Genomic DNA, 26,964 nt, shown 5'->3' with positions numbered 1-26,964 from the left:
GGACATGACTTGGGGGCATCATTCAGGCCTGAGTCCCGTTTGCACAAATACATAATGAAATCAGAATTAGCTAATATTTATGAGTGATTGAGTCATAACTGTTTATAGGCTTAAGCTTCAAGAGAAAAAAAACATTCAAATAGGATTTCAGGCAATAAACTATGCTCATGATGGAGAAATCTGTCAAAAAGTGCCTTCATCCCATTCATTTCAGTGAAATGAGGTAATTAAAACAACATATCACTCTACACCTCATAAAAAATGGCTTAGAGGAAAATTTATACTCCAGCTTATATCTAAGTTTTTAAAATAAGCATGGGGTTTGGATAGCACAAGGAAGCTTAAATGCTTCAGGAGCATGCATACATGCACCATAAAATGCTGTGTCAAACAGGCAACAGTTCATTTATATAAAATATTATAAACAAGTTGGATGGAAAGCTGTATCGCTTTTCTGTGAATGCATCTGTTGTCATTAAATTGCAATTAAGACTAATTTAAGGCACAACAACTTTCTAAGCATTTTTTAAAAAAAATCTGTGGTTGCTGTGTAAAACTGAAAATAGACAAAACTGAAACAGGTCCATAAGTACTCATCAGCTCAATAAATGCAAGGGACTGAAAACAAACCTGATAATCTTCAGAGTTATTGCAAGGACCACATAACATTATCTTCTACATTCATTTATTTATTTTTTTTTTTAAACAAAACACTTACCTCCCACAGGTGGCCAACAATAGGAGCATCTGCCCAAGAATGCTCTGCATTCAGACCCATTCTGCCATTTTTGAATACTACAAGAGTAAATGTTTTATCAAACCACCTACAAACAAAATTAAGATTACGTTACAGATTTTTATACTTCAAAAACATTTTTAGACTGTATCTTCATCTCTGTCAAAAAGACATTCAGATGCATAATGTTTTTTTTGTTTGGGTTTGATTTTTTTTTTTAAATAAACAGACAAACTTATTGGCTTAGAAGTCACTAACTCAACATATTAGCCAAATGAATTAGCAAAATTCTAAAAATAAGAAGAGGTTTTCCACAGAATTGATACTGTACCTGTCATAACATCTGCCATGTATTAGGGACTTCGCATATGCATCCAGTGACCTCACTGGATCTTCCTTCCTGTACCCTTGCTCGATGTCATCCAATGTCACAAAAAATGCTGCTTTTTCAACAGCATCTAGAGACTGCTTGTTCTTTCCACGGCTAAAATAAGTCTGTCGAGCCTTAGCCCATGGTATTCTGCAGAAAGAATTTGGTTTACAGCCAAGTTACAAAAAATCAGTCAATGTTTTATCACCCTTAAAATCACTACACAACATTTCTCCTACTTCTATCAAATTCAAAGCTACTACTTCCACTACATTTAAACTACATCAGAAGGGGAAGTTCTAAGAACACAGATATAATGCAAACCTAGGAAGCAATTCAATATCAATTCCAAAGGGATCTTACAGCACGCTTCCAGTACTTGAAGGGGGCCTACAGAAAGCTGGAGAGGGACACTTGATCAGGGAGTATAGTGATAGGACAATGGTAATGATTTTAAACTAAAAGAGGGTAGATTTTGATTAGACTTCAGCAAAAAATTCATTACTCAGAGGGTAGTGAGGTGCTGGAACAGGTTTCCCAGAGAAGTTGTTTATGTTCCGTCTCTGGATGTGGCTTTGAGCAACCTGGTCTAGAGGAAGGTATCTCTACCCATGGCACGGGAGTTGGAACTTGATGAACTTGTAAAGCCCTTTCCAACCCAAACCATCCTATGATATCATCACACATGCAAAGCTTACTCTTCAGAAGTTCAACATGTCTGCTGCACCCAAAATGTATAGCATAGATCATCTACATTTAATAACTGAACAAATAAGTGATCTTGCACCTAGAACCAAGTATATCCTGCTTTATTTTGTAGGTGCAAGTCATTAATATAGAATAGCAGTTACTGAATTTACATCCTCTATCTTAAATTTTAGGATATTCTTTAAGATGCCAGCAAGCCCCAGAGCAGATTTAAGCTTTAGTTCAACTGCTTAATACTGTAAAACTTCAAATTACTATTCTTACAGCAAACAATTAGAGTTCCCCAGCTCTCCAGCTAAGTATAAGGAGCCTGTATACAGCACCGACACTGCAAAGTTACTTTTAACTCCCTGTCATTACAAAGGACTGTACAGCTATTACAGCAGTCAGCAATATACTTCTTAATATGTTAATTTTTAAAAAAATGATAATAGCCATACCTATCTCCTGCAGTAAGAGCTGCTAGTTTTTCTTCACCAGCCTGAGGCTCTGAATCATCATCAAGAATTCTTTGCATCTGCTGTTCAATTTCTCGAGGTTTCAACAGTCTACCATCATGGTACAGCCACACTTTGAAGTAACGCCCCTTATGGTACACAACAATGTGCTTGCTGTCTTTCACATGCTGGAGAGTATCTAGAATTGTAATCGCTTACGTGAAAAGAAAGCTGAAGGCTCAAAATACCAATAACACACTATATAACATCAAACACCTACGGTATGTATTACCAGTTAGCCACAGCTTGCTTATTTTAACAAAGTAATAAATAACATGTGGAATAAACAGTACCACTCCCACACGTTTATTCAGGATTTTAGTACACAAAGATTGCTGCACGAAACAGTCAAATACCCAGATTTGGTAATCATGTAACAGTTCCATGGTGGAGACAACTAAAGCAACTACATCTGCATTTCTGTATCCGAAAAGTAAGCAGTACCAGTGAAGCCTGATGAAGCAGTCAGCAAGAGAACATACTGGGTAAGTCCGGCAGAAGGTACTTCCATGTCCATAAGCTTTTTTTCATGCTTACCCTGGCACATGCAGATGGAATACTACCTCTATAGTCATGAAGTGTCACGTTACAGTAGTCAGTGAAGCAGAAACCTAGGCCACAATTTGTCCCCACTTTAATTATAAATAGAAATCCAATTGGGATAGGCCTAAACTTATGCCATGAAGGCACTGTGTCAAACCTCAAGAGAAGGTTTGTAAGCAGCCAGAAAAAGTCCTCCTTTGATGAAAACTGTTCATTCAGTTCTTTCACTACTCCAAAGAACTGTTTACATTCTTATACATCTGAGGAGACCAGTTAATGAGATGGTAAAGAAGGAAAGCCTAAGTCACGATTCTGAGAAATTTGAGAAATGTTGCACCAGGAAAGAGTGCTCAGAGCACTCAAAGTATAGAACCCTTAATAAAGTATAGAACACTTAATAAAGTTTAGACAGGTATGCTCCATCCATTGATGAAAAGTATTTTCGTGTTTCTGTGAGCCTATGATACTATTAAAGAGCACCACTATCACTTGGAAACAGCAATCAAACTCTAACATGCAGATTCATCACGTCATGAAAGGCATTTTAAAATAAAAATAAAAAATGAGGACCTGGAGTTACCCCAGAGTTACATGACTAACTTCAACAGGCAGAGGACCTAAAGTGAAAATGAGAGGGCCTAAAATGAGAGAGGACCGAAAGTGAAATGTGACAAACACTGCTTTTTTTTTTTTAATCTATAGACAGTATTAATGAATGCACATATCTGCATTCCCTCAAGATGTATTCAACTTCTGTTGTCTGTAATGAGAGCATGTATAGACCTGCAATGAGAATGTACACATGAACCATCACTTGCAGATACAAATGTTTTTGGGGCTGAGCTAACATAATTGCTTGTGGTGATCACAAACATATTTGTAGTGTCCCTCAGTAAGTAGAAGTTGCAGAAGCAGACTGAGGTGAAAATGACCTTGTCGTAATTCAACAGGTGCCTCCCTCTATTCAAAACTAAGATGTGAAAATTTAGTTACTCATCACTTAGGATAATCAGACCATTGTTAGGGTTAGGGTAGGGCAGGAGCTCACCACCACCACCGCATACATTTTCTTAATGCATAACAGAGAAAGTTTTGGACAATCTCTTTATTATAGGTGATTTCACTTACCTGGTATCTTACAGTGCATACAAAGTGTCAAGATAATACTGGCATTGAAAAAAACTGACAGGACTAAGACTGCCTCTAAACCATGTAAACAATACTGTTGCTCATATTGAAAAGAACGCATTAGAATGTTATTGTGAATAATAAACAAAGGAAAGAAGAAAAAATATGGCAGACTTTAAAATAACTTAGATAAAAGAACACAACTTTCACAAAGAAAAACAGAGATATCAAAAGGAACCTGGAAGAGCAGAATGGAGAAAAGTAAAGGTTATGTACAAATTAAAAACATGGGGCAGACAATTTCTTGACGTCAGCTTTTAAAGAAGAGACAAAAAACCACTGAAGTTTCAAAATTACTCTGAAAGAAAAAACATCTATACACTTTATGGAAATTCATTACTTCTTGAGAAATAACACTATTGGTGTCCAGTCTTTCAGATCCTTACATGGGAAAATAAGATTTTAGCAGAAAATTCTCCCCAAACTAAATTCCATGATGATGTTTTTTCTCCTTGGATGGTCCTGCTTACCTGATTCCACTCCTGGAATACGGGACGTGTTAAACATCCGCTCCCACTGAGCTGAACAGAGTGGAACAGTTGATCCCATCAGAAGAATCTGCACCACAAATACACATTAAATTGTAATTTGTATACAGTTAGCATATTAAAAAGGAAAGAAAAACACGGTCTGGTTAAAGAAAGGCTGTAGAACGATAAGATTTATAATGCATCTATTTTTCGTGTTCCTCATCTTGACCTCAACTAAATGTGGAAAGTTTCATTGAGATTCCAGCACCTGCATTTCCACATCCCCCCTCACCTTATCAAAGCCCTCCCTTCAGGGGGCATAACGAAAGCCAGTTAGCAACAGAAATACAAGGATCTCTCTATGGTCAGTCTGGATGCAAAAGATGCACGTGCATCAAGCATTACCTCTTCACTTCTTTTGTTCCTATACAGCCAGAAGGAGGTTTAAAAAGTTCCAATTTCTCAGACATGCAGTTGCATACAATTACGCCCCTGCTATGATCTTCAACAGAACTCCTTAATTGCTTTAAAAATATTTGTTCACTACAACACAGTCACAGAGCAGAATAGAAATTCAGAATGGGATTCATCTTGCCTATCTCTGCTGCCTAGAAGTCAGCACAACTCTCCATAGGATTTTCGTGTCATCTACACTTAGGCTACCACTGGCTCACTCTTAGCCTCAGGGTCCACCCCTTGCACTGACAGCGTGTGCAGAGTCAGAATGGTATGAGGTACATATCTAGTGTAAATCAAGTGTTGCTACATTTCTTTTCAGAGATTTTTTTTTTTTTTTAAGTTTCTCTAGCATCATTGTTGCATCAGGTTAAGAAACGAATAAATTCAGCTACACACTGCAGATTTTTATTTCCCACCTTGATAAATCAAGTAAATACATTCATTATATTTGGCAAATTTACTAAGCTAGATAATTATCAGCAGAAATCCAAAAAAACATGAAAATACAGCAAGCAGTATGGCATTCAATGTAGCATACAACTTATTTCAAATGCTACTCCACTTAAAACTCATCCTTAAAGCCAGTATTAGCAGGAAATACAGAAATGTTTTCCTAGGAGATTTTCAGACTTCAGTGGCTTGGAAGTACCATTACGTGCTTGGTACATACCAATAATTTGTGAGGTGGTATACTTAACATACAGAAGTGGAAGATCCTATTTTCTTTTGGGCAAATAGGTACATCAGTTTCAAATACTTAAGTTAGTTGGCATGACAGAAGCCTGCATTTTTGACAGCTGGCACTTTCTGCCCACATGCAATTCAGGTGATAACCAATATGTTTTGAGATCACAGATCTAGCTGCATCTTACTTATTGTTCTGGCATAAGACATTCCTCTCCTTTCCTGTTCCAAAAAAACTGATCAACTTCTTATAGGCTGTGCTGGAAGAGATCAAAAGCCATTTAAACTTATATACATACTGGCTTGATTTCTTGTCTGTCCAGTTTTTTCCGGTAGAGCAGGATGGCATGGATAACATTACCAGCTCTAGCTGCCTGTAGGGTTGTGGGTGATAAATAAAGGTAGTCCTGTAGAACACATAAGAATCTTAAGTTAATTATCACCATACTACACTGGGAAAAAAAATACTCAGTACTTCTCATTCATTTTTTTCTTACAGTTTATTCTGGTCAGTAAAGAAAAGGCTTTAAAATATAATGAAGTATGCTAGTGCAGTGACTTGATGACTTCAAACTTAAATTTCTTCAGTAGTCAAAATCTCCTTAAACAGCATCAGTCTGAAAACCTACATGACTGCTATTAATCATCCCAAATACGACTATTAAAAATTTAAATTCAAGATTGCTGTATTTCCTAATTTTGTTTTTAATATCAGGGTCTTTTGCAAATGTCTGTACAGGAAGTAAAATTGTAAATAAGAACATGCAGCTGTGTTACCAATGAAGTTTTACATTGAGATTTTAAAGATTGCTTGTTGCAATAAGTACAGAACTGGATAACAACTCATTACTGCATGAGTCTGCTTAAATGACAGATGTGCTAAATTTATTATGAAATAGCACTGTACTTAAGATATTAGTTTCAGGTTATACTCAAGAAAGAAAATCACCACATAATGGAGTTCCAAAACAGAAGAAATGAAAAAAAACACTGGCAGAAATTTTACAGTGCTTCTGTGACAGATAAGATGTTCACAACATTTACCTACCATTGCAAAATAGTTACTATTAACCATAATTGGTCCACGTCCTCTAAGGTAGATATATTCTTCCCACCAATCACTAACCTGCAGCATGAAGAACAAGAAAATGAGTAAGACCTCATCATTTCCATAGTCTGTGTTTATGTTAATGACTCCACAACACTCCAAGCAGAAGCAGCATGGAAACTGTTAGCTTGCCCTTCTACTTAGAAACAAGCAAACGGACCAAAATCCTCCACGAAATTCTGTTAATATTTAGGGGAAAACAACAACAAAGGGTGAAAAAATTAAATTCAGCTATAGCTCTCTGACCACAAGCTTCTGAAGAAGTCATCATCTTCTTAATGCTTAAAACGCAACAGATCTCCTGAATGTGAAGTATGCCAGGGTAACTGTAGAACATCATAGTTTACCTCAGGCTAACTTGTACAGCTAGATTTTAGATAATACCTCAGGAAGGAATTATATTACACAGTTCTCACTGTGGTATTGGAGTCTGGATTTTTTTTTTTTTGGTAAGAAAACAAAAACATGTGTTATGATTCTTTACCTCACTTTCATATGCTTTACCTGCTCTGTATAAAAAAAATTGTCCTAAATCCCTCTTCTACCTGGTCAGCCACACAGTGTTGAATTATAAATCTTAACAAGGTAACGAACAGCTTAAAAGCAATCATTATATCTAAATTACCAACTCCAGAAGAATAAACATAGAAATGAAGATCCACTCTTTCAAGTTTCATTTGCGACACTGTTTACTAAATCCCAGATCAAATCATTTCTGTAAAGTGGTCTCCACTTTACACAAATATTAGTCAATTTCAGTTGCTTTCTTCAACTTCAATTTCTTTTAAATGTTAAGCCAAAAATGCAACAAAGAACAAATAAAATAAGGTCAGTTGAATAGTTAAGTCTCCTGTTTATCTACTTACATAGTTTGTGGCCCACCAGGATTTTAGCTTCAAATACCACTGAAGCCTTGGTCCCAAATTAAATGCAAAGTCTTTGGCAAGACCTTCCATTCTTTTGAACTCTTCATCATTCATAAGTGGCCGGACTGATTCCAGATACTAGAATACAGGAAAAGAATCAGCATCAGTGTAGTCACCGACATGTAGCTTCTCATAGTTTCTACACAAAACATCTGAACAGTAGACAGGGTATTCAGACTGAATACATAAGGCTTCAAATGTTATGTTGTTACAGTAAGAGTATACTCTCTTCTAAATGTTTGACTGTGAAGTATAAAAGATCTTTTCCACACATTTGTCAGCAAATTACAAGTGAAAAAGGTCACTTTTCTGAGACATACATTCTCCCCTCAAGAGCAGAACATATTTCAAATAAAGTATTTATTGTATTAAAGAAATCAGTATATAAGCTTTAACTCATTTCTTTTTTCCTTTTTCAAAGTAAGTTGGAAACATTTGGAATTGTTTTTGTTCCTTAAAAATTATGATACTGCTTTTTTAGCATGATGCAGAGAGGTTTTTTTGTCTCAAAACTAAGAAAATCAAATCTTCAGCTTCTATGACATACTGCCCTACTTACACACTTTGCTGCAAGATTTTTGTTTCATAAAACACATTTGTATGTGTGTTAGGGAATGTAACAAAACCAAGATGTATCAGAAGCCCTGGAAGTCACACTTCACTGGACAGTGTTACATCAATAGATATCATATCATCCAACATGAAGCAAGCCAGCTTCAAACTGTCGTTGGTTTTAGTGGTTTGTCATAGGCCTTGTTTTAATTTCTATGGAGAAGTTTTAATCCATTAGACAACATTAATGCTACCATGCAGTGATTTTATAAGACATAGCAAAAAAAAACCAAAACAAAAAAGACAACCAAAATCACAATGGCATCTAAATACAGATTAAATCTTACTAAGGAAAGTGAATTAAGTTCAACATACCCTATTGACTGTGTCTTTAACAGCTGGAACCGGCAATCGTGGTAAAGATGTCTGGAAACTGTATAGCATGGGCTTACGTCCTGAGAAGAGCTTTACAAGTGTCTGAAGAAAAAACAAAACCAAAATACACACCCCAAATTATTAGGTTCCACAAAGGAAAGTGACAAGAGTAATAAGGAATAACATAGCTCTGAGTTCCTTTCATCAGTAAGTGATACATTTAGCAAACTACCATCTTTATCATTGTTTCACGAAGTTAAAAAGGCACTGACAGAAACTAACTTCCTAAAGGTTAAAATATTATGTCAGTTGAAGAAATTGTGTCATGGAGTCTTCCTGTCTTCCCGCACAATCTTTTAGTTGTTAAGCAATATTGTTGTTCTTGTGTGGCGTGCCTTGATCTCAAAGAAAAACAGAGACAGTTACTTAGTGCTTTTGTTTCTTCAAACATTTCCTCTGTGAAGACTAAAGAAGTGAGTGTACCTGTTGATATTTCACTTTTATAATATGCAGTGCAAAAAACCACCCTACATTGTACTTTAAAACAGGATTCATTATCAAGCCTCTCATTCAGCTAAGGATCTTAGATAACTACAGCCATCATTAAAAATAATAGTAATGCTTTGGAATCATGATTTTATATTTTCCACAGTTAGAGCTCAGTATCGATATTATAGATTTACAGGGAGTTTCTTTAAGCATGAGACTGTCCCAGGTAGTCTACTGCACAATTTGAACACATCAAGTTGTGTCAGCATGCCAGTGTTATACTCAGTCCTTCTGTTATCAAAAAAACAACCAAACAAAACAACCAAAAGCCAAGTGTTACCATTTCAGCTTCAGATTTTAGAGCAGTCCCTATTTTTCCATGAGACTGAAGACAGAAGCAGCATTTCTATCCGTGACTGCCTCTGAGCTGTGACATGCACTAGGCTTAAAGTCTAGACCATGCAGCTTCTAGACTGTACACAGAAAGATATTGAAACCATCAACCCATTTCAGCATGAAAGTAAAATCAAGCATTAAACCAATGATCCAGTGGAGCCTTTATTGTGAAATCCAATCTGGGCCTAACAAATTACATACCATATTGCACACAGTTCAATATACTAAATGGTCCAATAGTCTGAAGACAGAAGAAAACTGAGGATTTCCTTTCACTGTTTAATTGCAAGAACTTGGTCTCTCTACCCAAATTACAAACAACTGACAAAGCTACTTATTAAAATATCCACTTTCCTCTCAATTTCCTTGGTCAGCACAGCTACAGGAGGTTGTTTCAGGCAGCACAGCCATTAAGAGTTTCAGTGTTAGCAACAAAAAAGACCTCCCTGCAACAAACAGATCTGTTAGATGTGCCACAGTGATCAGCCCAATGAAATCTGAACGTGCTTCATGACGAGACAAATTTAAAGCTGGGTGAGAAAAAAACTCAGCTTTTCACAGGAAAATCTACTTTCCATACGTGAAGACAATTTTATTCTAGAACTCAGGCAAGGCTGACACTTTCTTCAGACAGAAAGAGAGTACCTGCTCAACTGACAGACAGCAAACATTTTACACTATTTCTCTTAAACTCATTGAGAATTTAACAGTTTGAGACCATTAAAGTGAGCTGACAGACACGCATCCTTGATTACTTCTCCGCTTTCATATCCAGATACAGCAAACAATCTCATTCTTGCACATGTTGCATCTGTTCTAAGAATATTTGTCTTTTTTTTTTTTTATTATTTCTAAACTGCAACTAATACTTGGAATTTCCCCTCATGCTGATCAGAAAATTTGATTTATTTAGATGCTGGAATTTTCATCCAGCCTGCAAATCAATTTATACAGTGACTGAATCACAGCTCAAGTTTTCTATCTGCATGACTATTTGAACAGAGAACAATATACTCACGCTATTATTTTCATGCTGTTAATGAGCATGAAAAGCAGCTGAAAAAAAACAAACAAAAAACTCACACATACACATAGAAACCTCTCCTGGATGATAAAGATCTAGAAAGCTAAAGTAGTTGGTACTTTTACTAAGGAAACCAGCCTTCTCTTTCGCTGGAACTAGCTAAAGAAGAAGTAAGGAATTAAAATAAAGATTCGTATTAAAGAGAGATGACACACTGTTGGGCATATATTTATACAGTGACCTGTTTCTAAAGCATATATAATACACAAGAAAATAGAAAAAAATATATGCAACCTATAATATACAGAAGTATATAAATATAATACACAACAGAGCATGGTAAGTAGCATTACAGTTCACACTATTGAAGGCTGGCGTTATAAGCTAAGATTAACAGCTTTAACACATCTGTTTGGTAAGACATGCTGAAAACCCAGACAGCAGGAGCTTCAAGCAACTGACAGAAAGCCTTACCATTCATAGCCTGTACTGTACAAATTCGAGTCATGAGGCTCTTGACAGTGCTTCCAGGAGAAGCTAGTGACTAGAAATCTAATATCCATCTGTTACAAATGAAATTTTATTTTAATGTATATTCTGGATACGTGTTGTTGATTACCTTCCATAATAAATCATTACATGTTGTTACATGTAATTTAATTTTTGAGGCTAGATAGGCTGATTTAATCTTAGTAGAGCACTTGAATTATTTCTACATTAATATTGGAAAGAGAGTTAAAACGACTAAGTCTGAGTAACAAAAGTCACTCCATTTTTGGAGCACCTATACGTACATTCCCTCACTTGACACCTATCACTGACTTTCAGGGAGATGACGGCCTCTTAGATCCTTTTCCAAAGCACCTCAATTATCAAGGAGCCAAATCACTCAAATCTCATGTGTAAATTGCGTGATGAGCTACCTAGCTCATGTTTTTCCTCCTACTCTTTTTGGAGTCATACCACTAAAATTGATTGAAGGGACATTCAATGTTACTTTCTTCAAATGTGGGATTAAGTTCGGAATGGATGACTAGGAACACCAGCATTTCAACTTCAACAAAGAATTAGGGTAGCACTTTGTGGGGAAGAAAGATTTTTTGGTGCCACGTACCACGAGAAGTAGGTATTTGAGTCACAGAGTCCCAAGATGTTGGCAAATTTAGAAGTTATTCTTAAAGTGTTTACTCTTCCTTCTACAAGGCCATACTGAACAGTTTAATTATAGCATCAAAAAGATGATAGTAATTAGAAATATTTAAACAGCCTCCTGTCTTAGGATACAGAAACAAGAACGAAAAAAACCCTAAAAGTTATACATCTTAGGGCCTTGAAAAAAATCAGATGCACACTAAGATAAAATAGAAAGACAATATATCCTTACCATCCAAAACTTGGTGCCTGCAGAAAGTTTGCCATGTTCAGCAAACATCCAACCATGGTAGGAAAGCAGCATTTTGAGAGAGTACCGCATTGTGACAATAAGGGCAACCCAAAGCCCTGTACCAAAAAGTATTCCACTGACGATGTTCTGTGTTTGGTTTGACATATAGCCACTATTTAAAGAAAACAGGCAGTATCTGTCAGTTAATAGCAGTTTAAGTTTTAAAGAGAACTTAATATTGCAAACCTAAGTCCCATGGTACTACAGGCAGACATTCCAGAAGCCTGTTTGCCCCTTTTCATTAAACTCCTTTACAAACATCCTCTCATACACAAAGAACAAAGGCAACAGAAGTTACTAACTGTGCTTCCCAAACACTCATAAAACAATGCAGTAATACTGGTACAACAACCTACATGTTTCATACCCTTATGCTTTAAGATTTATGCTTACTCTATCACAAACATACTATTCAAAAACTTACGAAGTTATGTATAACTACTCTTAATCTAAATCCCGTCAAACTGATTTGGTTTAGAGAACAGTAAGTTTTCAGACTACTTACGTTGTATCAAGGGTTCGGTTGATTTTAGCTATTATTCCTAAAGAAGGATCAATTTTGGCATACATTGTTGACATCACACCCACAACTACAATAAGCCAGCTAGATGGGCTAGCAGGATAAACACCAGTGATAATTCCATTCTGGAAAGAAAAGCCTTCACATAATTTTTTCATACCAAAGTGGTTGACTTCATATTACCATGGAAAGAAACAAAAATCAACACATTTAAGTCATTTAGCTTAAAACAAGAAGTTAAGATTATCCAGCATTTTCTTACACGTGCTTAACTCATGAGTAAGGAACAGATTTTAGTTAAGTTTGACACAACAATACCAATAATTAAAGGAACTTAAAGTTTCTTTGCAGATGATACGGACAGTGCTCCAAGTCTTACTAAAAATACTGAAATCAGCAAACTTCCTTAGAACAAATGGCACTTCAATAATTCTCACTTAGCTCTGGATCAGGCCCCTCTAAATGAATAAATGGCAAAAAATATTCTACTAAACAATACACTGAAAACTGGAAAATTTCTGTCATTGAAGCAGCCCTTCTCAAAGCTTTATGAAATCTTTATTAAGACTACTTTAAAATATGTAAGTCTTTGAATGTTAAAAAGATGCTGAAATAAACCTGTAGTTTACCTAGCTTTTTACTAATAAAATAGATACCATTTAGGATCCCATGAACAAATAAATTCATAGAAATCTGTATGAACTATCAGTTTCATTTATATCCATAATACAGATCAGAAACATTACTACTTAGTATAACTAACTCAAGATAGATGTTCAGGTAATTTATATACCAAATACCAAACATTTTATGTAATTTGAAAGATTTAATTTTGGTAAAGAATATATAAATCAAGAGTGTATATATATATATTTAACCTTTTTAAGTGACATAACTTTTAAAGTCAATTATATTTTTGACCTGTGCTAAAAGATTACATGATGACATCACCTATTATGAAGATAAGTAAATTAAAGCTATTATTGATTTCTACACCTACTTCGTCTTGCTTTCCATAGAATAGATCAAAAAGATGTGTCCTTTCAGTCTTGACACTGTCATTTTAGCACAGCATCAGCCAGTGCTACCTTCCTTACTATCCCTTGTTAACTGAAATCCACACAAGTCATTCACAATAAGGAACTTTATTTGCCACAGATCCATAAAAATTAAGTTGTGCTTTAACAAAACTTCAATAAATCTATGAAACACTAAATAACCTTCACATTTAGTAGGCTTGGCTAATTTGAAGTACCTTGAATCTGATGAACTTTTTCTTCCATGAATGGACACCAGACAGATAAATTTGTTTGAGTGCCTCATGGCTCATCCGCAGGTCGATCCCTTCTGGAGTTACCGTAAATTGAAATGCTACTGCTTGATGGGCTTCCGCCATTTTTGAAGAGAGTTCTGTCAAAAAAAGTTTTAAAAAATTAGACTCTTTGTTCAAAGGTACTAGGAACTATCCCATTTCTGTCAAGAAATCTTCTCCACAGTCATTTTGGAAAACATTTCAAAGCATGACAAATTTACACATGGCACTTCCCTCTTCTTCACAGGCTATGCTTGCACTTCAGTCTGAGCCTGCGGTATGTTAATTAAGGTACTACTCCTAACCACAGCTGCTGAAAATGGAGACAAAACACTCTCATGTAATTTCAGCCTTTTGGCAGGACTGCAGTAAGATGAATATTGTGCATACACACAATATACAAATCCCCAGCACAGAGCAAAAATTTAAAGATATAATATTTAGAAGAAGTCTATCGCAGGTAAGTAGCACCTCATTCTGCTATGATAAAGGATCTTTTTTTTCTTCCAACATTTTAGAAACAAAAGGTATTTAAAGTCTTCAACTCAGCTAGCAAAACAAAGTGGCTTTGGGCCATGCCTTCTTCTGAACTAGTCTCCTTCCCTTACTTTCAAGCTGAGTGGTCAAAACAATATGACATCACAGCCCCAGTTCTCACCAGCAAATAAATGCAAAAATTAAAGCCAAGCAGGGAAAAAAAAAATCACAACTATCAGGAAAGCAACCTTCACATGAATAAATCTGAAATTAAGTAAAGAGGAAATTTAATTGAACTAATTATGCAAATATAACAAAATCAAAAATAACATAAGTACAGAAAAAAGACCATCATAATGGGCAGGCATACCAGGCTAAAATAAAAACCACCAGTAGTTAGAATAGAAATGCGACTGAGATGCAGTTCACACATGCATGTCTTAACTCTGAGGATACTGTCAATTTGAATTGAACTTTAAGTTCTTCTTTATCAACTTATCTTCATAGCTTCTTTCTTTCCATAAGCAGCATTTCCACGGAGATACCCTGGAAGTTACCCCTACTTGTCATCACTTCACAGTAATGTTTGAGCATCTACAATCATAGATGGTCTACAAAATACAGATTTTTCTAGGCAGGCTCTATGAATAACATTGAAGTTGTTTAGTCCACATATTCCTGAGGAGACTATTGTGATTCCAAAGCCTGTTGTACACACGGATTTATTAGCTTACCAGAAATTCTGTGCATAAATTTAAAACCAACATCCTCTTAGAAGTACAGCAAGGAGGTTAAGGAATCCATCTTCCCATTTGTAGGTCAGGATTCAAGGGCAGGTTTTAACTTCACATTTTACTGGTACAAAATACAACGTAATCAACACAAAGTGCTCTAAAGTAGCACTGGCATTTGTCTTTAAGCAGAAAAGTACAACTGCTTCATACCTTTTGAATCCTAAAGGCTGAAATTTACATTTCTTCCACAAATCTGAAGCTTAGACTTCTTAGTAAAACTTAAATTCTGCTTGACCTTCATTCCTTGTAAAACAGCATGCCAGAGCTAACCAGTGCAGTTTAGCTGGGCACTTCAAAAGCAGTCTATTATGTTATAATGCACCTCCTCTTTGCTGGAAATATCCTATAATGTGAAAATCATCTGGAGGACAGGAGGTGTAAAAAGGTCTATGTATGGTAAGGATTATAAGAGAATGCTACATTAATAGCAGGCCTAGGAAATAAATACACAATATAGAAAAAGAAGGAGCACTAGGCAGAGAAGAACAAGGTAAGTGCTGTTTCCCAATATCTAATAAGGTAGTTGACCAACAAGTAGTGACTGCAATATATGTAAAGTACCTGTCCCTCAGCCAGCCTCTAATGATATGCCTCTGCAATACAACTGCTCCTACAGCAGTTTTACTCTGCTATTCAGAGATTTGAATATGGTAATTCAGATGATCTCTGATCATGATGGTAATTCAGAGATCTCCCAAACCCATCAGTCACTGCTCAAGTGTTAGAGGCTCAAAATCCTGGTGAATCAGACTTTTGGCTTCCAGAAGAGTAGTTAAAGCTCACGATGGCGTACAGATAGAACACAGTTTGATCTATGCTTGTACAGTGCTTCATTAAGACAACAAAGAAACCAAATCAGCTTGTAACATGAGTCTCAGGACCTTTAAGTCTCAGGTCCTGTATGCCGTAGCAACAATTGCAATCTGTAGCACTTCATGACTCAGTCACTAACAACCGCCCATTTACAGGGGCTGTGCTGTTGGCAAGCATCAGGAAGTCAGTCAGCTGGGTATTCATTCATGTGAACTGTGCATCAGCTCTACACTGAGACCAAAATTGTGTGAGCGATTAAACAGACAGGCAACAGTAATACACGGCACACCCTGGACACAACAGGGCTCGAAAAAGGAGAGAGCAATCAAAGAATTCATCGTAAGTCTGGCGCTACTATTAAGACCAGGGTTAAAAACAAAGACAGACACACACACCATATCCCTATTGGGAGAATGAGGCTCCCAGACTCATCTCAAAAGAGCCACCTGGCTCTCCAGATCACACATAGAATAAGACACTGGCATCCCAGAACGTACAAGTAACAGATGAACTAGTTTCTGTTACCCTTCAAGTCCCCTATGGCTTCTCAGCCTGGGAATCCTCCTCCCGGTTTCTGAAGAGAAAGGATTTCAGGAAACCCTCCCTCTGAAGTGCATGCATTTCTATTGTCCAATGTAGAAAAAGTTTATAAATAGCACTCATCAGAAACAGTCAACCTGATATATTAACGACATTAAATTTAGCATGATCATTAAATAAGCTTCAATAGGGAAAAGATTCCTTATTACCAAATGAAGCACAAGTGAAAGAATATTAATCCAGCAAGAACTAATCCTTAATCAATTAAACAAGCCCTGAAAACAAAGGCAGGTTTAGTTATAGGACTGTATTACTTGACCCTGAAAGATACGAAGCCATCAAACGGCTTGTTTCTTTTCATATCCTTTTCCTTTTCCGAAGGAAAATAAGTCTTTAAGACTACTTTGTTTGTTCTGAATTATGATGGCGAAGTACCAAAGAGACTTCCTGGAGTGCCTTTCTTTGAACACTTCTTTTAGTTCTTAAAGGCCAATTCAATCATAAGCTGCTGTACACTTCCCCTCCTTTGCATTCCTCTGCCATCACGTGCTTGCTCACAAAGTAGGTGAAAGAGCACAGGCTGGAGGAGCATGCGCGAGATTTTAGACTTCACTTACCACTGCTGGTAAGGCAGAGCCCACATCAATCGTCTAGCTAAGACTGAAACAATAACTTCTTTTAACTTCAGGCGTTTTGGTCAGCAAAATATTTCTGTACAGCATATGCTAATTAACCTCATTCCCAGCAGTGAGCCATAACGAAGAGCTTACGGCCTTAGAAGCTTGGCCAAGTCTTACTTAAAGGCAAAAAAGAGAAAGATGAACACAATTTCTACAAGTAAATTTAAACAGTTATTCTCATATTTTGAGCGTTCCTTTATAGAGTTAACATATCTTAAAGACACATTTGCCCCCTAACTTGGTTTGATTTTATTTTATTGAAGGAGAAAAACTGTCTGTTCCCTGCTCTTTTCTGGTTTTAGTTCAATTCGAACATGCTGTAACAGCTGCAAATGCTTCTCTTCCTCCCTTCTCATACCTCAGCTTGAGCCAATCAAAACTTACCACAATTTTTTTCCATTGTTATAAACAAAATACTGCTAGGTTGGAAGTTGGATTTTTAGTCAAGAAAACACATAGCATCCCGTGAGGCTCAAGCCCTGATAGACCTAACGGTCTGAAAATGGTAAAATGGAAAAACTATGTTGGTTTGTCTACTACACATAAAGCCTCCTCACTGTGCTGTTTCTGCAATTTCAGGACATTGTCACTCCAAAGACCAAGGTTTAACTTTTTAGCTTCTCATGCCCACAGTCCTAATGATTTCAGGGTGCAAACACCAAACAGTCAGCTTTATATTAGGGCCTACATGTTCCTACTTCCAAGGAGATGTTGGTCTCAGCTCTGGGAACTCTGAAGCTCCAAGAGATCCCATGTCCAGGAAACTTCCATTTAGTCAGACATGCAAGAAGTCACTTCGGGTTGGTAAAGTCTCTCTGAGAGATACAATACAAAACGCAATGTCTAAAAAGACAGTGAAAGAATTTTCATGTGTATCTTAAAAAGCACCAGGCCATCATACAAACTAGTTAAATATATTAGTGTACATTGAATGAAACAAGTTATTAATTCCTGAAAGAGTTACTTTTGGAAATGCTATTGAGTATGAACCTTTTTACATGTTTCTGCAGATTTCATAGGCTTTGCATGGATAAAATGAGAGTGTTAAAAAAACAACTAAGGAAAGCCAGCACCTCCCCATCACAAAAAGCAATTCCTCTCCCTTTAAAGGGATATCCATATTGCCCCTTATCTCAGAGCTCATCCGAGCCCCTTGCTTCCCATACACTGCTTAGCTCATACAATACATTTTCTCTAATTCCTACTCCTCTTGGAATAGGGAAAAATCCAGCCATTTCTCCTTAGATATAGTCCAAACAGTCACCAGGAAGAGACATTATTTAAATGCAGTTTTCACATCCACAGATCCTTCTCCTGCAAAGGAAGTAAATTAACAAGTGCAGGGTAAAAACTAAGAGAAATCTTATTCATACAGCCCTGAACAGCTAAAATTTGGGTGAAAGGATTCTGTGACTCCCACTTCAAGCAATCTTAATAATTTAGTTTGAAGCTCTCTTTGTAGTATTTTGACATCTCCTTGTACGTTAGCTTTTATATATGGTGCATACATCTGTCAGGAATCAAACTCAGTTCAAATCCCAGTTCAAATCCCTCCAACGATTCTACTTTGGCAACCAATGGTTGACTCTTTTCTTGAAGAACAGTGACTGCTGAGAATGCTGCCACATACCACCCTGCACTAGGTTTAACACTACCACAGTTCCCAAATAGACATCTTTGACATCCAAACTGTTGCTCATTGGTGGTGGGCAGACTTGCAGCATTATATATCCCTGTGCTAAGAGTTAAAATATGCTACTGGATTCAGAAGAACCTGGAAACCTTTATAATCTCACACAGAGGCACACATCTCTTCTAAGGAAGAAAAACAATTTGAACTTCCTTCAGGAAATGAGCTTGCCACAGCTTTTAGAAGAAACGGACATCCAAAAAAAATCCCATTTGCATCTTCATTTGTTAACATTATTTTGGTGGTTTAGGATAGATCCCTGAATGCCAAGTCTAAGGACAGACTTAATGAATCAGAGCCCTGGGTTAAAACACTAAAACACCTGCACTGTATGTGTTTTAAAAGACATTTATCAAGTATATTGTCTCTCCCAATTAAGCTCTTATTAATACATAAATACGCATTTTCTACTTCCTTGAAAAGTCAAAACTATGAGTGCATTTGTTTTATATAAATCAATAATTGTGACCAAAACTGATCACTTCATACCAGATACTAAAAGCAAGATAATCATAAAAAATGAGGAGCCTAATCCTCTTCCTGGATTATTCTTTATTTCTCTTTAGATTTCTGCCATTGAGATGTTCCTCTGTCAGTTACACTTACATTAAGAAGCAGGATTTCTTCTTACACAAACATAAAGACATTTTTTGCAAGACTTTAACCTTTTAAGTGTAGCTGGGCAACATTCATCATGGATGTCTTTGCCTATATGCATTCTGCAGAAGTTCTAAGGCCTTATCAAACTGGCACCCTCCCAGACGTTTGGCAGAAAAAGTAGTATCTTTCCAACTTCTTAAATAAGGTTGAAATAAAAAAAGAGAAAGCATGAACCACCATTCAGCAGATGGACATACAAGTGGGAGTGGCTGACAGACCAGGGGGTTGTGTTGCCGTTCAGATGGGCTGAAGAAAAGGGCAGGTTAAAATCTCATTAAGTTCAACAAAGAGAAGTGCAAAGTCCTGCATCACAACCCTGTGCGTTACCACATGCTGGAGACCAGCTGGGAATCAACCCTGCAAGTTGCACAAGGAGCCAGCAAGGGGCCCCTTGCAGCAGAGGAGGTTCACAGAGCTCTGGGACGCATCAGGAAGAGCCTTGCCAACAGGTCAAGGGAGGTAATGAGGCCCCATCTGGAATTCTGTTTTAGGCTCCCCAGTACCAGAGATGAAGCTACTGGAGAGAGTAGTCATTAAGCGAAGAGCGATTAAGAGGACTTGGAACACCTCTCCTGTGAAGACAGGCTGAAAGAGCTATGGCTGTTCAGCCTGGAGAAGAGGCTTGCTCAGGAGGGATCTTATCAAAGGGTATAAATATCGGAAAGGTAGGGTGCAAAGAGGACAGAGTAAGGCTCTTTTCAGTGGTGCCCCGTGCCAGAACAAGAGGCACTGGACACACGCTGAAACACGGGAAGGTCCATCTGAACATGAGGATTATTTTTTATTTTTTATATAATTATTTTATACTGTGATGGGGCCCAGCACTACTTGTCCAGAGAGACTGTGGAGTCTCTGTCCCTGGGGATATTCAAGAGCTATCTCTGGACATGGTCCTGGACAACCAGTTCTAGGTGATCTTGCTTCAGTGGTGGGGCAGTTGGATAAGATGACCTCCAGAGATCCCTTCCAGCCTCAACCATTCTGGAACTGTTGGCATAAGAGCAAAATAACACAAAAATCCTGTATTCTTTTTAGCAAGGGGACACTTGGCATTCAAGGATCTCAAGTCCTGCAGTCAGGGAGAAGAAAACAAGCACTACGCACAGAGCAGAATAGAAAAAAAGAAGCAATTGCACAAAGTGCCTTACAAATACCATGCTTTTCTTCTCTAATCTTCCTTTTACATATTTATGTACCAGGCATAGCATTTCAGGAAAGAATACACGGAGAGCTGGAAGAACGCCTTCAAAGGCATGAAAAGAATGACAAAGTTCAGAATTTCAATGCTGGGTTCAGAAGAAAATAAAAAAACATCAATATAGAAGAAGAACAAAGTTCTCAATCAAGTCGTGCAAAGTTCATTATCCCCTTAATGATGTTTAGAAAGTCCCTTGGGATGGCCTGAGTACAACACAAAGCATCCAAACTCCAGCAGTCAGTATCTGTAGCATCCCATTTACAGCGGAGCCTGCACGTAGAACAAAACTCCTAGTTCACCATTAGTGCTGCTCACGTTGAGCACAAATACAAAAACTTTCTCAAAAACAGAGTTTTAACTGTATAGCTACCAGAGATTCTTCCTGAAATTTGATTTTTTTAGTAGATCTACTTCAAAAAAATAAGGGCTGAACAAGAAATCTTATGCATAAACAATTCAATTGCTTTAAAAGAACAGCACACCTTGGAAGTCAAATTGGGAACAGATGTTTAAATGGAACAAGTTTTCTGCAACTGACAAAAGAATAGCATTAGTTTGGAAAACAAAAGCAGCTGGATTTTGCAGTACGTTTCGCACAGATTTTACATGAACTTTTCAGACAATTCTTCACCTGATTTTTTTTAAACATTATTCCACTAACTTTGTCCTCGCTAAAAGCACCAGTGTGTTAGTATACAAGGTTTATACACTTATGTAGTCATTTTGAACACCACTACATTGTTGAACGAGAGTTAGTTAGTCTAGAGCAGGTAGATTTCTGATACAAGTGGTGGGAAACAATACAAACTCCTACTAAAAAGTGAGCCCTTGGAACTTAATGCTGCACGTATATATCTAGAGGAAAGGAAAACAGTGACTGGCCCTATCAAATCAAGAGCCTGTGTTCAACAACGAAGCTGATGTGACTTCAGTGAGGCGTTTTCACAGTTTGCTACAAGTACAGCAGATATAGTCACTGAAGTATACGCTGTACAGCAGTATCCAGCACCGATGCAGTAACTCAGTCACATCTGCTCTTATGCGAGTGCCTCCGTACCACCACCTGACACAACCTATCCTCTAGCATTAGGGCAGAATTTTGGTAGGGCAGGCAGCTAACCAGAGGATGCCAAAGACACTTTTACTCACAAGCATCTGGTGCTCCTTTGATGCACAGCTGAAAAAACTTCAAAACGACACATAAAGCATCCAGTTCAACAGAAATCCACGCAAAGATAAAAGTTGTCTAAATGTACATGCATTTAAATTTCCAAAAAGGTCACTACGCCTCCCAAAGGAAATTAAGTTTTTGATCTATCTTCAGTAAACAGCATCAAATATACAGCTGAAACATTTAATCATGACCAAAAAGACATTTGTTTGTTGAATATTCTACTAGCTAATGCCACTTTCTTGCAGTGTAGATTAGAGTTCTGCAAAAATGTAACAAAATAGCTTAGAAAGAGTAGAGGGCTTATTCATAAGCCACGTGATATTTTGCAAGTAGCTGACTTCTGAACTTGCTGTAAAGATTAACCAACACTGTTATTCACTTAAGAATCTCTATTTCTAACTAGCTTCCTTGAATACCAACTTTCAGTAATAACTAATCACATTTGAGACTCCTGCCCAAGTCTTACCAACAACTCACTTACCTTACAGTGATTAAGCATACTCTAACAGGTCTACAGACACAAAATCATTAAGAGAAATCTGAACGGAGTAAAGCCAAGCCATGCCTTTGCAATAAACAGTCATGAAGATTAAAGTCACTCAGCAGGGCATCTCAGGTGAACCTAATGGCTACTGTATAGAAATAAAATGAACCAAATGATCACTCCCCTTTAGAATTTGCATTAAATGATAATCGATTGAATGCTATGTTAATCTGTAAATTAAACTGACAGGCCCTCTCATGCCTTGTTAGTTGTGACTGAAACAAGCTAAAATCAGTTTAAGTCTCCTAGAAGCTGAAGGTGATATTTATTTATGCATGAGCTCTCTCAAAGTTCTCAAAATATGACTACTAGGCCAACGTGTGAAGTGGCTTAGCCAAAGCATCAAAGAAAAAGGAGCTTTTCCCTCACCACCCATTATGAAAGTTTTGCAGGGTGGTGTTTTTTTGTTTGTTTGTTTTTGTTGTTTGTTTTTGGTTGTTTTTTTTTTTTTGGTTACTGCTAATCATTGGCTCTAATCTCTCTCATCCTCACTTATGGCTGAGGTCCCCTTACACTGCAATATTTTAAAGGATTCCTTACATATAAAAATGAACAAATGCTGTGATCCAAGCCTAGCAGACCTGAGTACATGTGCTTCTACAGGTACAGAAACACTGCAAACCTCACCCACAGCAGACTGAAATCAGAACACCTCAGCAGTACTGCCCCACTGACCAAGCTATCAGCTTGTGACCTGTCCAGCATTTTCCAAGATCACTTCTGGGTATAGATTAGCTACCCTCTGCAGGCAACTTCTCTGGAATCTTGGCCCAATTTCTTGATCCCCTTCCCAAGTGCTAAACTGTAATGAAAGGCATATGTGGAAGGATGAGATAACAACAAAACACCCACAGACAAACAAACAGACCAACAAATGAAATGTGAACATACCTGAACAGCTCTGTCTGCCTCAAAAAAGGACTTGAAACCTGCTTGTCACACAGAAGTCTTCTGTCCCACAGGCTCACTGCAGCTGGACTCTTGGGAGGTCAGGACACGCTCAGAGCCAGAGTCATTCCAATGCTGTCAGCTGCTAATATCCATTAAGCTACAGCAATGGCAAACAGTTAACTGTAGCTCTGAAACAGAAAGAAAAACAATTTGGACTTTGAATCACACACAGCTTTCAATGGCTCAGGACTGGATCAGACTGGAACCGTTTAGGGAGAACTGATGCCAAAGGAGAAAATTGTCACAAACGACAGCTCTGAAACAGTGGTTTTTACTACACTGGACGAATAAACTGGACTGATCTGTCTGCATGTAACAGCTCCGAGATGGCAAAGAACCATGGGATGAACAAAGTTCATCCACTACTCTGCTACCCTCTCGGTTATTTCTGGGGGCTGAATTTAGTGGTTGCTGGCTAGCTGCAGTAAGAGAGGTGATCTCGGGTGCCTGACTCCAAGGCTAGTTTCATCTTGCAGTTTAAGACAAGTAAATGCAAGTGTTTGCTTAAAGGCTTTAAACTCCCACTACAGTCAAACCAGATACTATCAGGATGTCTTGGAGACATGTTCACAGAACAGACTGCTTTCAGTGACACCTCCACGAGAAAGATCACGGATAGTAAGCTGGCTTCTCACCTAGGAAACAGCCAGGCAAAGAAGAGAAAGTATAGGAAACAACATGCTAATTACCAGGCTAATCCCTACAGTTTATGGATCATATGGCCTCTCTCCTCCTCCCGAATAGCATGCTGCTATACAACATGGTTCTGTAATGTACACTCCATCAAAACCAACCACAACAAAAACCTCAGTCACACTCCACAACTGTAATCAAAACTGAAACTCTTACAATTGTCATTATTTACAACATTTTCATTATAGGTTTGGACATACTGTACTGTTCCTACACATTTTACATAATTCTAGTCTCCATTGCAATATGTTATACAGTACACATTCCAGCAAGCCACCTCTTCTGACCTTCTCAAAATTCACAATAATCTTGCTGAGTAAGAGATAAGCACACACACCAAAAAAAAAAAAACAAAAACACACCACTGAACAGCTACTGTACTATGCAGTAACCTCTCTCCCCCCTCAAAAACCTAAGCACTAGGATCTGGTTACTTTAAATACTGCTATAAAAGACATCACTTAGGCATTTAATTACAGTAGCTTTCTCTCTTCTTTCTCCCTTTGCACTAATTAGCTTCTAAGCTCATGCAGTAAAGAATTATGTTTATCCCCTCTGTGGTAACAAATGTTTCTAGAACTGCAGGACTTTCAGCAGCCCTACAAGATGTCCATCTTCCAGCATCTCCGAAGTCCAAAAACATAACCACAATGTCAGGTGACCAAGGACAAAATGAAGGAATTACTATTACAGTAGTTCAATGATCGTTTACTGTGTAAGGATGTAAGTCCAGAATACTGAAGAGCCACATCTAAACATTTTCCTAATATTTAAGCCAACCATTCAAAATAAAGTTAATCCAGACACTGAAAAGAGGGACGCTTTTGAGCCATATATCTTGTTTTTCTGGAGTTCGGGACTATGATACAGCACTGCGCAGGGCAAAGTCAATATCTTCAGAATATAAAAAAAAAAGAAAAAAGTGTATTTTCTTTAAATAAAAGCTTCCACTTAGGTCACTCTTTACGCAAGACTTTCCAGAACCGGTCACACACCACGCTGGGGATGCAGCGTTCCAGCCACCCCTGCATGCAGCCAACACAAACACCCCTCTGCCACGCACGCACCAGACCTCCGGCCGCTCCACGCGCGGCTGACTTGATCCGATTCCGCCTGATCCGATTTGTCCCGACCCGCTCCCCGCCGCAGGACGCCCGCAGCCGGCACCCTGGCCACGCCCCCTGGGGGCGGGACCACCTCGTCACCACGCCTCCCGGGCCACGTGACCGCTGCCGGGAAGTGGGTGAAAGGTCGCGGCGCCGAGCCCGAGCTGGCAGCCGAGGGCTGCCCCAAAGGCAGCAGCAGCGCCCTCAGCTCGGGGCACGTTCGGGTTTGCTCGGAGCTCACACGCCTCAGCTGTTGGATGTCACGGTTTTTTTTTTAACGTAGGAGTAGCGTTTTCTTGCAGGAGGATGCTCTGAAGGAGGCTGTAACACCCCAAAACGACCCCGAGCTCCCAGCGCAGCTGCTTCTTGCAGCAGGTCACGGCTCCGTCAGAGCCTTATTTCTGTGTGAGCAGGTAGTTACACTTCTGCATCAACGGAGAGCCGCGTCACCCACCTACAACATCACCTGCAATATTACAATTCGGTAATGATTAGTTGTATCGACGAATCAAGAACACATTCCCGGTGCTTACTGTACAATTCACATTGGACAGAGGACACACGACCACGTTAGACGAGCGCATAGATCCAGAAACTGAAGAGGGCAGACAAGAAAATATAATTGAGAAACCCAGCACAAAACATCTTTCCCAGTCTCACTGCTGCACTCCTACACACGTGATAAGGAAATGAGTAGTCCCCTGTACAGTAATTTCCTCTACACTGCAGAGTTTCAACACGATCGTCCTTCAAGTGCTGATAAATTGCCAGGTGAGAGGAGCAATGGGCCGCTTCTCTCCATCCTACTTTGCGCTTTTTCCTTCCCCAAAAAAGGCACCCGACGCTGCAGCCCCACCACCAGTACCACAGCCAGTATAAATAACCAAAGTCACACTTAATGCTGATTTTTCCATTGAAAACTGAAGACACGGCACAAAACATTCGCGGTGCGTAAAAACGCGGCGAGCAAACGGAGACCAAAAGCTGCTGCTAGACCTGACCTCTCCCTTCCGCAACGAGCCTATTCAGCACGCCCACCCGGCAAACCCGGGCCCCGTGAGCAAAACGCGCGCGGAATTACACCTCAAAAGCACTTTTTACGGTGACTACGGTATTTCTGTGTAAGTTTCACAGCTTTTAGCCGCGTTAGCGCGCAGCCCGGTGGCGCACAGAACTTGGCACCGCGCAACACCACCGGGGATAAAAAGCCTGGGGGGGAGGCTCTGGAGCCCAAAACAGGGGGGACCAGCCCCGGCTCCCCACGGGGCCGCGGTGTCCCCCTCACCACAACCCCGTCCCCACCGCCCCTCAGCCGCCTCCCGCTACCCACACCGGGAACACCTCAGAGGGCACGCCGGCGGCTCAGCCCCGCTTCGAGAGGCTCCCCCGGCCCAGCCGGCCCCCACCCACCTGCTGAGGGCCGCCGCCGCTCAGCGGCTGCACAAGGGGCGGCCCGGAGCCGGCCGAGCGCAGGAGACCGGCGGCGAAGCGGGGAGGCGGCGAGGGAGGGAGGGAGCGAGGGAGGGCGGCGGCCGCTCCCCTCACACGCCCCGCCGGAGCCGCGCTTGCCGCCCGCCCCGCCATTGGCTGCCTGTGGAGAAGGGGGCGGGGATTCGCCGGCAGGGCGGAGGGGCGGGAAGGGCGGCGGGAGCTGATAGGCCGGCGGTGGGGGGTGCTGGGGTGTGATTGGCGGGCAGCGCCCGGGGGGCGGGATGTGAAGGGAGGTGTTATGGCGGCCTGGGGGGGGGGGGGGGGTGGTCTTGGGGCTGGGGTGGGCTGGGGTTGTGGGGAGCGGTGTCAGGGGGCTCACAGGGCTCCTGGGGCATGGAGGCGGCCGTGTCCG

At 39.3% G+C, this 26,964-nt stretch overlaps 1 protein-coding gene across 4 annotated transcripts in view; it reads right to left on the bottom strand.

Moving 5' to 3' along the window:
* Nucleotides 1-26,682, bottom strand: part of CPT1A (carnitine palmitoyltransferase 1A) — a 40,774-nt gene extending 14,092 nt beyond the window's left edge. The window contains exons 1-13 of one of the 4 annotated variants that reach the window (XM_083838255.1): nt 26,532-26,682; nt 23,263-23,450; nt 13,745-13,899; nt 12,475-12,614; nt 11,910-12,081; nt 8,617-8,718; nt 7,630-7,767; nt 6,704-6,781; nt 5,955-6,062; nt 4,513-4,600; nt 2,255-2,450; nt 1,068-1,256; nt 719-824 (exon numbers count right to left, since the gene is read on the bottom strand). In XM_083838255.1, coding sequence (XP_083694381.1) covers nt 719-824; nt 1,068-1,256; nt 2,255-2,450; nt 4,513-4,600; nt 5,955-6,062; nt 6,704-6,781; nt 7,630-7,767; nt 8,617-8,718; nt 11,910-12,081; nt 12,475-12,614; nt 13,745-13,885 — 1,458 coding nt within the window. In that variant the 5' untranslated portion in view covers nt 13,886-13,899; nt 23,263-23,450; nt 26,532-26,682. Of the gene's footprint in view, nt 1-718; nt 825-1,067; nt 1,257-2,254; nt 2,451-4,512; nt 4,601-5,954; nt 6,063-6,703; nt 6,782-7,629; nt 7,768-8,616; nt 8,719-11,909; nt 12,082-12,474; nt 12,662-13,744; nt 13,900-23,262; nt 23,451-25,082; nt 25,206-26,531 lie in introns of those variants that run through there. The other 3 variants (XM_083838258.1, XM_083838256.1, XM_083838257.1) reach the window with 3 other exon arrangements.
* Between the last annotated feature and the right edge of the window lie 282 nt (nt 26,683-26,964).

The sequence above is a fragment of the Anser anser genome, assembly GCF_964211835.1.
Source record: "Anser anser genome assembly, chromosome: 5".
Classification (NCBI taxonomy): domain Eukaryota; kingdom Metazoa; phylum Chordata; class Aves; order Anseriformes; family Anatidae; genus Anser; species Anser anser.
The sequence above is the reverse complement of the archived record's forward strand: the minus strand, read 5'-3'. Positions and strand labels throughout refer to the sequence as shown.